At 29.2% G+C, this 13,347-nt stretch overlaps 2 protein-coding genes across 3 annotated transcripts; one reads left to right on the top strand and one right to left on the bottom strand.

The window, feature by feature from the left end:
* Nucleotides 1-6,082: 6,082 nt before the first annotated feature.
* LOC130892844 (COA8 family protein CG14806, mitochondrial) lies at nt 6,083-7,028 on the bottom strand. Of its 2 annotated transcripts, none has more exons than XM_057798515.1 (3): nt 6,751-7,028; nt 6,442-6,696; nt 6,083-6,383 (listed from the first exon to the last, which is right to left on the bottom strand). In XM_057798515.1, the coding sequence occupies exons 1-3, from the start codon at nt 6,802-6,804 to the stop codon at nt 6,162-6,164; spliced, it is 531 nt and encodes a 176-aa protein (XP_057654498.1). In that variant the 5' UTR covers nt 6,805-7,028; the 3' UTR covers nt 6,083-6,161. The 2 variants fall into 2 exon arrangements, with proteins under 2 accessions (XP_057654498.1, XP_057654499.1); XM_057798516.1 differs by having other exon boundaries at nt 6,796-6,933.
* Nucleotides 7,029-7,374: 346 nt separating this feature from the next.
* On the top strand, nt 7,375-12,777 carry LOC130892841 (zinc finger protein 879-like). Its single transcript, XM_057798512.1, has 10 exons — nt 7,375-7,485; nt 7,540-8,097; nt 8,154-8,429; nt 8,844-9,090; nt 9,166-9,381; nt 9,441-9,746; nt 10,090-10,424; nt 11,794-11,935; nt 12,040-12,347; nt 12,464-12,777. The coding sequence occupies exons 2-10, from the start codon at nt 7,540-7,542 to the stop codon at nt 12,593-12,595; spliced, it is 2,520 nt and encodes an 839-aa protein (XP_057654495.1). The 5' UTR covers nt 7,375-7,485; the 3' UTR covers nt 12,596-12,777.
* Nucleotides 12,778-13,347: the final 570 nt, after the last annotated feature.

Raw genomic sequence — 13,347 nt, 5'->3', positions numbered from 1 at the left:
GTGTTTACTAAATATTCGGATATACCTAAAATAGATTATTTCTCGTGTCCCTCGTATGATAATATTTAATAAAATAACATTGTAACGCGGAGAACATAACGTAATAAAGATTCTTGTCAAACTATAAAAACTAATCTAAAAGTATTTTGGCACATTCAGTAACTTGTACACAAAGTGTAAACTTCCGATAATATTTTAAAACCGAGAGGCTTGTTCGATAATTTCAAACTACAGACTTAAAAGTAACAAAAATAATAAACATACAACTACATAGTAAAAATAGTATATAAATTTAATTTGACGTATATATATAATTAAATTCAACTTTAATAGTTAAAACAACTATGTAAAAGTAAGCAGGTGTGACTGAACTCTTAAGTTGGTATTACAAGAAATACGTTTCAAGGTCAGTTACGATACACGTCACTATTCAAATTTGTTTGTAAATAATTTCTTATGTATTCACAAATTATTTACACATATATATATATAGTCATTAAAAATAATAAATTTTATAATTCAATGTGTTTTAATTGCTCTAAAAACTTATAAAAGTTGTTTATATCAATATACAGGAGTTGTATATTATTATCCGGTAACGCCATCTAACGGTACTTCATGTAATCGATTTAGAAGATTCCATTATTCAGGATCGCCATTACGGGAATAATTATCCTTTACGACTCTTAGAGATTTCTAGAAACTTGTTTTGTAATAGGGAATCTAAATGAAGATTGTGAAAATGGTTAATCGTTCAAAAATAATAAAGAAAAAAAATGTTTAACTTAATTTCCTTTTTCTATATACATTTTTTAAAATTTCAGTTCGAAATAAGATTGTTGTCATTTGAATAAATTAACATGTTTATATACATTTTTTTATAAAGTCTAACAAACTAAAAATGAAATTAGACAGTTACGTTTTTGACATATAAAATTATTTTTTACTGAAATAATACAAGTTTAGTTAAAATATTAATACAACAATTATATTTTTATTTGTATTAACCACGCAATTATTTCTTGAGGACTATACAAGATGGAACTCCAAATCAATACTAATAACTAATAATAATACATTAAAATGTGGTAGCAAATAACTGGAACTTCATTTCAAACAGATATTGTCCAAGTTAGTGTATATTTTAGTTGTGAAAATGTGTTATCATCCGTTATTTATTTAAATTTTCTGATAATTTATGAGTTTTTAAAATAATACTTGACAACATTGCAAATTTTAAGAAAATGGTTGTACACAAAATACTTTTTCAACTTTAGCATTTGATTCTTTTTAAAAAACGGCAGTAGGTCATATTTCACGAACTAATTATATTACAGCTTCAGGAAAAAAGTATACAAACAAATTTAGGTCCACAAGGCGTATTTGAACAAAAAAATACAAAATTTTCCAAAATTCGCCCAATTAAGTGTACGATAATCGAATTCTGCCATACATTTTGCGCACCTTGTTATGAAAAAATTCTTGTAAGTCCGATTCTGTTTAGTCGATTTACATTTCTTTGTCCAAGTATAAAATTAAATAATTTTTGAAGTTTTATCTATGGCGGAAACGGTCTACGCCTCTTAACAGATCTGTGACGTCACACACAAATAAAGATGGCTTCCTCAACGGTTTATTTATTGAGTCTTATGTTTTCTGAGAATTAAATACAATTTGAGACCTCAAAATTTTATAATAAACCAACAAGATTATAATAAATCAATTTTTATAATACTACTCGACACTTTTTGGTTATAAAAAGAGGAATTTTGTGACTACAACAAAGATCTATTCGGAAGCCATGTTATAATACAGTGATACACTTCAATTAAAGGTAGATATGGGACTTGAACAACTTTTTTAACAAAAACTTTTAAAAAAATGATAATATAAGTTCGAAGTGCCCTCGTATAACAAAAATAATAATTTCAATGTCATTTATTCGGCTACGAAAACAACATTTTACAAATAACATCGAAAATTTTTCCAATGTAACGGTAGAAGGATCGTTAATTAGTTATTACGTCTTTATTTTCAAAATGTATGGAACTACTGACGTACATTTCGATTTTTTTGTGTGTGTGTATAAAATCAAGTATCAACAAAATTATCATAGATTGATTCATTCGATGGAAAAATTCCTATTAAAATTGTAAATTTTTTAGTTAACAGTTTTTGTTTTACGTATTTTTCATAAACATTTCTTCGACTGAATACAATAACGTCGCTAAAACAACTCATTGATCACGTGCTAAGAGCAAGAAACGTATATCACTATAGCATTACAAAAATGTCAGTTCAAGGTCGTATCGAGACACGACTTATTCGAGAAAATACCAAACGTTCGATTCGATCTAGAACAATTTACGTTTACGCTATCGCCATCTCGTGTTTCGGAGTATATACGATAGGTTATTGATTTATTATCGTATTATTGATAGTTTGAAAATAGTAATGAGAAATAATGTAGCTCATATTTATTTGTATTATAACAATATATTTATATTATAATTATAAAAAAATAACTTAATAACAATATAAACCAAATATTATAAAGCTAAGACTAAATTAAGATGCTAAATTATGAAAAAGAATGGAATCTGCTGATTTTTTTGCTTACAACTTTTGATGGCGCGTCTTAAGTCGATGTTTTTGATCATCTGATTGGTTTTTCAAGGTAAAAGATCCACGTAGATAATCTTCCTAGTCATAAGCAAAGTTTTCGATCGAGTATTTGCTTCACAAGATGAAAAAGGCGGGATACTCGAAACATTCCAACAACGGAAATTCTCGCGCGCACGTCTCTGTGTAGTTCGTTCCTATGGCAACCGTGCGACCTCCATGTCGATTTTACTTCGTTCGTGATGTGATTTGAGATGTTTTTTATACTTTACAACTAACCCTGTATAAGAATGTTTTTGTTCGTTTGGAAATTAGCGAAAACTGTTTTGTAAATCAAGTGTTTCCCAAGGATCTAATTTTCAATTCGAATTCTGAGTACAAGATTTCAATTATCTTTAGAAATTTCATCCGTAACTGAACTAAAACAATCCACTTGTAACAAGTTGTTTTCAGGCAACAGATGTCAGAAGTGCTTACGCAAATTAGTTACATACAAGTTAGTGATATCATCCCTCGCACAATACAGCGCAGTTGCTTTTAATCATAATTCGTCTTACAAAGGATAAGGTCCTAACCTAACCCACGTTATCTAATTAATTTTCTTGTTATCTCGGATTATCCTCCGAACATATTAATTTCAATGTGCATGTGTTTCGTTTTGTACATATGTCATGTACTAAATCTCGTTTTCTATGAAAATGTGTCACAGTTTAAGAAATCTTCTAAATTGCTATTCAAATCTTGTTCTAACTTTGATATAATACGAGGGTTGCCTTGTAAGTTTGTACAATCGATCGATAGGTGGCGTTTATGATCAAAAGTTTTACGTAAAAGGGCGTGGTTACCTCACTCTGTGACCGCCAGGTCGGCGTTGAGATCCAGGGATGGAAAAATTAAGTATTTAACTTAATCTAAATATTTTATTTAAACTGAACGTGTTCAATTTGATATTTTAAACCCGTTTTTAATATGTACAGATATGTTGATGGTTGCATCTCGATTTTGTAGGTGTGGAGCTGCGCGCTTACGTAGTTCGATCAATAGTTCTATCTTTCTTACTCTCATACAAAGGATATAAAAAGAAATTGTATAAATCCTGGCGGATCTAATTGGGATAATAAGATATTTAGGTTGAATTATTGCATTTCCGTTACGCTTGTAGAAATGTGCGTAGTTTATATTAAATATGATCGCTCAAAGTAGGGCAAAAAAAGTTGTAAGCGTACAGGGGATATCGTACAGCGTCAATCACATCTCCAAATTATTTGTTTGAAAGGAATTCTGGAAAAATTGATATTTTTCAAATTTTTTTTATATGAATTTTGATCGTTTTTTCAAAATATCCCGGTACGTAAATACTTTTTTTTTCTTCATCACTTGTTAATTGCTTTTAATTTTGTTATAGTTACGTAATAGATAGAATATACAAAATAACCTCAAATATTAGTGACAGAAATCTCATTATTTGTAGATTTCGACGCTATAGATAAAAAGATATTTACATAATTCAATAATGTATATAGGAAAGATATGGCGAATTGATTATCTTTCGCGATATTAATATTTATGTTCAGTCAATTCGTGTTTTGTTTACTATTAATAGCTTACTAGATAAAAAATTGAAAATATAACAACAACCTACAAGGAGACGATATTCTAATTATTCTATTTTTTTAGCATTACCCTGTATAATACTTTCACTAAAATTACCAAAATGATTGATCACAAAATTATATTTATCAAATTGGTAGATTTCTAACCGTATTATTTTGTAAAAAATCTGATTTATTCTGTATTTATAAAAAATGTATATGCCAAATTTATAGTCTGAATGTAAATATCATAAATGTAAGTGGAATCAATTCTTGTAATCGTCGACAGTCGTGTAACATCGGCGCTGTGAAGATCAGGCAATTACGACAGCCACAATTTATAGTTTTCTGTGTTTGTGTTAATTCTTTTGTATCTGATTTTAATAAATATTATTCAATTGTGAGTAATCATTATTTTATTTAAAATTATTATTCCCCTTTCGTGTTGGTTGAAACGAATGTAAATAGTATATTAGGGCAACAACTGAAATTAGGACAGTTCGACTCAAAACGACTTTACGAAAATTCGAGGATTTTATCACAATGTTCATCGATTATAAAGCAGTAATCGAAAGAATGGTTTTTCACCTTCGACATTTTGCATTTGTATTGATATTGTCACTGCAAACTTAACATAAATGCAGTTTAAAAATTTAAATTATATAACACGTTCGTAAATACCTACTTTTGTATGTAAAAATGTCCATACAGTAAATAAACTTTGTATAAGAACTATAAATATCTCTAAATAACGCTTTATTGATAATTATAAATCACTAATATGTTAATATCTATTTGAATTAATTTATTATCATATTTTAATATAGGGACATACTACCAGGTTTATAATATAACAGTTTTTTCCTGTACTTTGGTCCGGTTAGTTCAGAATAACATTTCGTTAAATGTAATTTCAGTTTTCATAACCTCAATTGGAGTTTTCTTATTTTTTTGTATCATTGTATAATTTATTTGTTCAGTAAAAAATCCACCGATACACCAAAACTTGAATTTTAGTTGAGCTTACAGGTAAGTATGTTTTTACGCTCAAGTTGAATATTTCAAGTATCTAAACAACTCAAACAGAACACGTATTAAAAAACGTCAAACATTATGATGGCAGTTTTGATATTTTCACATCAGTATTACTGTATCTCAAAACTTAAGTAGCAACCCTCGTACATATAATCACCGAATAACAAATTTTGATAAAAAAAATTAGTTTCAAATTAAATTTACCAAAAAAATTTCCTAAAGTAACTCGTAACACTTTAAGTTTAGTTTATGCAGCCAAAATTAAAAATGACCATTAAAGTAACAAATTAAATTACTAATTGAAAAACACTGAAATGGTACTTGAAGTTCATGCAGAAAATAAAACTAAATTTAAATTAAACTAAAAGTTCACCAATTTTTAACTTCTCTAATTCCTTAATTTTGTGAGGTTATGAGCACAGATTACGTGAGGTCAGTCTGTATTGATGTTATTGCCGAAAATCATGTGTCACTAAATAGCGCTGCATTTGGTTTCTATTGAAGTTTGAAGAAAAATTAACAGATGTCGCCCACTATAATTTTCGAGGATTGCTTTGTTTACAACATTCTTGTTTTTTGGTTATGGAAATATTATTCGCAATAGGAAAAAGCAGTGAAAGTCAACAATGCCGTTTAGACTGAGAGATAGTATTAGGAGATTTCCACATTTAAATGACAAAAAGGATCCATACAGGGAATAATTATCATTAATTTACTGCATAAACCAAGTTTATATAATCAATTATTTTGAGAATTTTTTATTTCATCCACATATTAATATAGGAATTAAGGACGTTAATACATTAGTTGGAAGTTAAAATAATAAAATTCAATCTTTTGTAACAATTTTAATTTACATAACAAATATTTACATTTATATATAAATAACGATTTACTTTAGACGTTAAATAATCACTTGAATTTTGTGAGGAAACTTAAAGTATTTTTCTCTAACGTAACACCCAGTGAATACATTAAAATAGTCAAATTCCTAATGTACCACTCTTTGTTGTACCTAACATGAGTTTTCCAATTATCATTCAAAAATTTTTTATAGAATCCACTCATTTCATCCGCTGTAATTTGTTTATCCTTATCTTTGTTAATTAAATCATCAATAAAATCTTGTTTTTCCTAAAATATTATATAACAATAAACACGTGATATATATATTCAAATGATTCAACATTACTTTGACGAACTTTCTATTATGATTACTCCAGAAATGTTGATTCCAGTTCTGGGTATCATTTTGCATTTCCCTTAGTTTCGTTTGTAGTGGTGTTTCGTTAAATTGTCGTTTTCTTATAATAGGTCTAAGGTTAGAATCCGGGTCTGGCGGACCTATAACTTCAACTTGATTTCTTTCTCGCATTACTATAATCGGAGTTTCCGAACTTCTTTCATTAAATGTAATTGTTTGAGATGATTTCATTCGCTGAATGAACTAAATTTAAAATAATTAAAATTAGATAATCACGAGGAGTAGTACTTAACATACCTTGATTGATGCATTATTTACACTGTTTTTCGGTAAAAGACTTACGGTGGCCATCTAACTATTTGATGTTACACTAATTTCTTGGATTAACTAATCATTTTCTGAAAATATTAGTTAAAAAACACAAACTTTTTGATATAAAATACTACAGTATGAGTTTTCACCACAGAACGCAGTATTCACTCGTTGTTTTATGAAAAGAAATATTCTACGAATGTTTCCGATTAGTCATAGGCGTCCTATATTTTACATCTAATTCTTTCGTTGTCTTTATTTGATTTCATTGAAATTTGACAAACTTTATTATAAGACACTTAACTTTCAATTAAAAATATATAAAATTTAAGTATGAAACAGTTACTAGATTGTCAGAGCTTGATTCAATATAATCATGGACAAAAATTCATAAATCTCGTTATTTTATATTAATCTTATCGACTATCCTTTCAAAAATATTACTTCGTGGATCTCAATTATAGAAGAAATAAAATTAATTATACTCATAATAGATGTTTTGTCCCACTTTTCAATCTCTGGTATTTGACTTTACCCCCTATTTAATTTATTTAAGTAAGGCAATGATTATTCGTGATTCTGTTGTCATTCATTTGACAAATAAATGACATTGACTATACTGACACTTGACAGTGACGTTCAATCAAAGTTTATTTTAATTTTTCCTTGTAAAAAATTGGCTAATAAAATGTAGGAATATATAATTTTTTCTAAATAAAGGTAGGTGTAAAAGTACTTTTAACGCAAACAAATTCCACATTTACTTTTTTTAAGATGATTGCCGTTGAGGATTACCCAACTATAACATTCCAAAATTCTAATTTTCCGACGACTGTATTTCAAAAATTATTCGAACAAAAAAAAGCCAGCAAATTTTGTGATATCACTCTTTTTGTAAACAATAGGATAATAAAAGCACATAGAAATGTTCTGGCTTGCAGTTCACCCTATTTTGATTCAATTTTAAAAAATCATAAAGTTCAAAGAGAGAAATTAGAAATTTCTTGTACCGATACTACAATTTTTAATGCTGTACTTAATTTTATGTACACGGGAGAAATAAGTATAAATCATTCTATTATAGAAGAATTATTAAGACTGGCTGATCACTTTATATTAACGACAATTGTGGAATACTGTATAGATTTCTTAGGCTCTAAATTGAATGTAAACAACTGTCTCTTTACGTTTTTTCTTTCGAAACAATATAAGTTGAAGCATTTAAATGATGTCATAGAAAGTTGGATTGCAAAAAATATTGATGATATATGTAAAGGAGAAGAAATTCTCCGCTTAGATAAGAAACAACTCCATGATTTCTTCACCAACAAGGTTTGTATATAACTAATATTTACAACAACGTTGTTATGCTTGGTATTTATTTTTAGAACTTTGTTTTAACTACTACAACTGCTCTTAATTTATTATCCTTATGGGTTCAGAAGGATCTTGAGAAAAGAGAGAAACATTTTGATCAGCTCATTAAATGTTTCCCTACTAATGATTTAGAACCTATAGAAGTTTTCAAACATTTAGAAACAAATAATTTGTATAACAAGAGTGAGTTTTGTTTATATATAATTTTGGATTATTTAATTGTGAATAATTGGATGCTTTCAAATTTCAAAACAAGATATGATGTCTTACACGTAAAATATGGACAGGTAAGTATTAAAAATATCATTTTAATAAATAAAAAATTGGTATAAGGTGAGAACACTAGTAGCAGACATCTTAGGGAGGATAATTCTTGAAAAAATCATTTCAAATGGAAACTATCTTCCAAATCGAACGCAGAGCTATTAGGTGGTTAGTATTTAGTAAACTAACAACTATTTTTGGTATGTTTGGTTTCAATTCTGACAAAAAACGCAGCAGGTCACTTTACACATCTAGTCTGGCTCGATATTTAGATTTTATATTAACTAGGGTTGAAAATCCTGACTTGCATTAATTATTTGAAGAAAATTTTATACATAGTCCTTTGAAAGTTGGTACTTCATAAACGTCATATGGATTTGACAATGGCAGAGCCATCTGTGTGTCAGTCACACGACTTAATAATTTTTTTTTGTTAGATTTCACAAGATAAAGTAATGGATATTGATATAAAGCAAAAGAAAATTATGGTTTCGGAAAAATTAGAAACACCTATTAAAAATTCACTATTAGTTAAAGCAAAATTGAGAAATAGGAAACAGAATATTTTGAAGAAATTGATGCTTTTCGGATTGCAACCTAGCGTAAGAATGGCTGCTTTGAAAATGCTAATTTGCAAAAAAAAACCATTGTTATTAGACGACGAAGAAAAAGAAGAATATGAAGGTATGTATCATTATTTTTCTTTAAAGTTTGTCCAAATTTTATAAAATTAAACTTAATACATAATTTTTTTTCAAGTTTCCACAGATACAGATGAAAAAGTTGTCATCAAATGCCCGATATGTTTTACCACAATAAATGATAGTTTACTACTAGAGCAACATCTAGCTTTAAGTCACGCTAAAAATGTAACTTACAAATGTGGTTTATGTTCATTTGTTTGTCAATACCACGGCGATTATTTGAATCATATGAAAACCCATTTCAGTGGACCACCTTTTAAATGTGACTTTTGTAAGTTTTAAATCTAAAAAACTAGCACATTCAAATATCACATCAGTATTTATCCAAAGGTAACTTCAGCGTGGAACAAATATCGAAGCTAATAACACACCGTGCTCATCATTTAGACGAATCCATTTACCAATGCACGTTTTGTACTTTCAAATGTCGCCTTAAACAAAACTACATCTCTCACATGAAAATGCACACTCCAGATATGTTTAAATGCGATCATTGTTCAAAAACCTTCAGGTTCAGCCAAAATCTCGAAGCTCATCTTTTAACTCATTCAGCAGACAAGAATTTATCTTGCGATTTATGCGGATTTCATACAAAATTCATAAGTCATATGATCGCTCACAAAAGAATACACGCAGGTAAAAAAAAATTATTAGCGTTTACGTTGTGGGATTGTGGCAAAATTAAACACTAACTATAATATATTTCCTTATAAACTTTCTATTCATCATCCGTAATTGAAATTATGGTACAAAATAAAAGTATAACTAATCATCAGATTTACTTATATTAATTAGTTAAGAATTGGGACGTTTTAAATTTGGTCGCATCTTACAAAAAACATTAATTTGAAAACATTCCAAAAATCAATATTCACAACAACCTAACCTATAAAAATTATTTTTATCAAGCTTGGAAATATATTAGAGTTAGTACACTTTGGTGTTTAAAATCTCTTATATATAAAAATGAGTTTTTCAGCTGATATATATCGTTGTTCATATCCTCATTGTAAATACACAACGTCGAAAAAAACTCAGTTAGCCAGTCACGCTAAAAGTCACAACGGCGTGAGGCCGCACGTGTGCGGCGTTTGCGGTCGCAGTTTTATGGAAAAATCTCATCTTGTACGTCACGAACGTATCCATTTGGAAGAAAAACCTTTCAAATGTTCGCATTGCGATTACGCTAGCTCTAGAAGGGATAAACTCAAGGAGCACTATACTAGACATCACGGAGAAAACGCTTCAGCTAAAGTACCTTATAAAGCCAGACCTTTGAGGAATAATGGCGGTACTTCTAAACCGAAACCTCAGGTAAGTTTATTTTTTTGAAAATCCCTTCAAAACTATTAATTAGTTGCAACAATTTGGATGAAAATATGTGCTGAAGACAGTTTAGATAGTAGTTAACACAAGATATTAACATTGGATTGCTTAGGGATTGATTGCTCATCAATTTACTGCAACAATCAAGGCTTAAATGGGTAGGATATGTAGTACTTTAAGGCCATACCAACGGGTAGTAGAGGCAGAGGGAGACCAAGGCTAAGATGGAGAGACGCGGTCTCTGAAGATGCTACAAAGATTGGTACAGCAACTGGATGATCCTTGAAAGAGACTAGAAAGAATTTTAGCAGAAAATTTTGAAATTTCAACTTTAATGGCTTATATTTCAATTTGTATTACCCCTGTAGATTTCGTTTATTTTTTTTATAATAGTTTATACATTAATCTTTCGATTTATGTATATTCTATAATTTTTTTGGAATACATTTGAAATTTTCCATGAAAATGATACTTTCTGCTTTCACCCCGTATAAATATGACAAATAGGTTATTAAGAAAATTTAATATGATCAAAGTTCTACATTCATTTTTCCTCTTTTTATTAGTATATAAAAAAAGTTGATACTTTTTGTAGTTTAGAAGATATTTGAATTTATATAGGGGCATGTCAAAAAGTTTTTTGAACATCTTGCAGTTTTGGATTGCATGCATGCATAATTATGTTTTTTGTATTAAAATAACTTTTATTATCAACGAGAAAATATATTTATACTTCTTCAAGCGAAAAACAAAAACAATTTAATGAATTTTAGTGCAAAATTTTGAAATTTCAACTTTAATGGCTTATATTGCAATTTGTATTACCCCTGTAGATTTCGTTTATTTTTTTTATAATAGTTTATACATTAATCTTTCGATTTATGTATATTCTATAATTTTTTTATAAAAATTTGCCACGAAAATGATACTTTCTGCTTTCACCCCGTATAAATATGACAAATGGGTTATTAATAAAATTTAATATGATCAAAGTTCTACATTCATTATTCCTCTTTTTATTAGTATATAAAAAAAATTGATAATTTTCGTAGTTTAGAAGTTATTTGAATTTATATAGGGGCATGTCAAAAAGTTTTTTGAAAATTTTGCAGTTTTGTATTGGAAAATCAAAATTAATACTAAATTTATTCGAAAAATCATGCATAATTATGTTTTTTGTATTAAAATAACTTTTATTATCAACGAGACAATAGAATATGTCACAAAAATGACAAGTGGACTGGGTCTGTTAGTATTCTGAGCTCATAAAATTTTAACTGATTTAGAGCAATATAAGTTCCAGTATTTAATTATTTATTTATATTTCTTACATATTTATTTATATAATTATTTAAAGAGTACTCCGGATTTGCCTACAACAACAACAAATACCAACGTTAACTTCACACAGACAAATAGTTCAACCGTAGCCCCATCAACTCTCGGTTCGGAAATTCAAGAATTGATAATGCACCATCAGAACCACACCACACCCTCAGGTAGGTAGCAGCGAATAATACTTCATTGGTTCAACAGATTTTTGAATATTTCTTATTACGACGAATATCAGACTTGGAGTGTTTTTGTATTTTGAATTTTATAGCGACCAATCTGACTGTTTTAAACTCGACCTATCATCATTTCGGCGCTAACGAATCATCTGATTTCCACCACGCCCACGCCGTTCATACCCATAACATCCACAATCAAATATTGGGAACGACTACTGGGGGTAGTCACAATCAAAGATCCACAAGCAGTAATACCCAACATTCTAATAATAACCTTGTAAATCATCATATGTTGTCAGCTGCGGCTGCTGTACGTTCTAATCCTACGACTGCGACTTCTACAGCCGCGGCTGTAGCTGCTGCAATGATGTTAGATCCAAGATTTCATCATAATTCTGCGGTGAGTTGTTTTTATTTTCTTGGGCCACTGTGTATATCAGTTCTTGGGGTATGTTATTTTAAATCTTTTAAATGAGACGCACTGTATATTAAAAGTTATTAATAAATATAATTTAGGTACCTTATCCTCCGAATACACCAGTTTCGATGGCAATGGCAGTGGCACAATCAACACAACCGAATCAGTCTTCGAATCAACAAACAACAGATTATCCTCCAACGTTGCAAAATTGCATGCCTTTATTCTAGAATTGATTATTCGTCGCTCGGTTTAGTGGACACACTTTATATTCTAGTCATAATGTGTTATATTTATTGATTTTGTTGATATTTTAGAGAGAAAAAAAACGTATACAATTGTTTTGTTTTTGTTTTGCTAATTAAAACTTTTAATTGTACAATGACACTTATTAAATAAGGTAGCTAGGAAATGTATGACTTTTTTTGTAAAAAAACGAATCCCAAAACCTCCAAATTCTCTCAAAACTACCCCTGAAGTATTCGAAGGTACCTTGGGAGGAAGGGAATTTGTTTCGGCTAATGTTATAGATACAATGTTTATTATATTCTTATATTCTAGTGGTACGTATGTTTTGATTGAGTTGATCATCTTCAAATGGTTTTACTTCATTCACTAGGGTGATATAACAGTTGTTACATAACCTAGTATCGATGTTCACATATTTCTTCTAAATAGGTATTTGATTTGAGTCACTTGTTGTCGCTGCATTTGTCTTCCGCAAGTAATACATATTTAACTGATTTATCAAAAATGTCAAAAACCTTTTTCCACTATTCCCGAAAAGGACTGTTTTGTCACCGGTGAAGTCGCTCTTCTTCTATCCTAAAAAAGACCGTAGAAGATAAGTATAATTGCCTTACATGATTTACTTTATAGGTTATATTCGATAGTAGGATGTGGTTTTGGAGATTTGTGCGTTTGTTTCAAATATCAATGTGCCAAGTTTAAAAACAAAACTCGCCGAAACCAATTCCTTTCC

This window comes from Diorhabda carinulata, chromosome 4 (genome assembly GCF_026250575.1).
Source record: "Diorhabda carinulata isolate Delta chromosome 4, icDioCari1.1, whole genome shotgun sequence".
Taxonomy (NCBI): domain Eukaryota; kingdom Metazoa; phylum Arthropoda; class Insecta; order Coleoptera; family Chrysomelidae; genus Diorhabda; species Diorhabda carinulata.
The sequence above is the reverse complement of the archived record's forward strand: the minus strand, read 5'-3'. Positions and strand labels throughout refer to the sequence as shown.

Coding starts and splice junctions, on each gene's coding strand:
- LOC130892844 (XM_057798515.1), bottom strand. CDS start 6,804: ATGGCCACCGTAAGTCTTTTACCGAAAAACAGTGTAAATAATGCATCA. Junction 6,697..6,750: donor TAAATAATGCATCAATCAAG/GTATGTTAAGTA, acceptor TTTTAAATTTAG/TTCATTCAGCGAATGAAATC. Junction 6,384..6,441: donor ATAATAGAAAGTTCGTCAAA/GTAATGTTGAAT, acceptor ATAATATTTTAG/GAAAAACAAGATTTTATTGA.
- LOC130892841 (XM_057798512.1), top strand. CDS start 7,540: ATGATTGCCGTTGAGGATTACCCAACTATAACATTCCAAAATTCTAAT. Junction 9,747..10,089: donor TCACAAAAGAATACACGCAG/GTAAAAAAAAAT, acceptor TGAGTTTTTCAG/CTGATATATATCGTTGTTCA. Junction 12,348..12,463: donor GATTTCATCATAATTCTGCG/GTGAGTTGTTTT, acceptor AATATAATTTAG/GTACCTTATCCTCCGAATAC.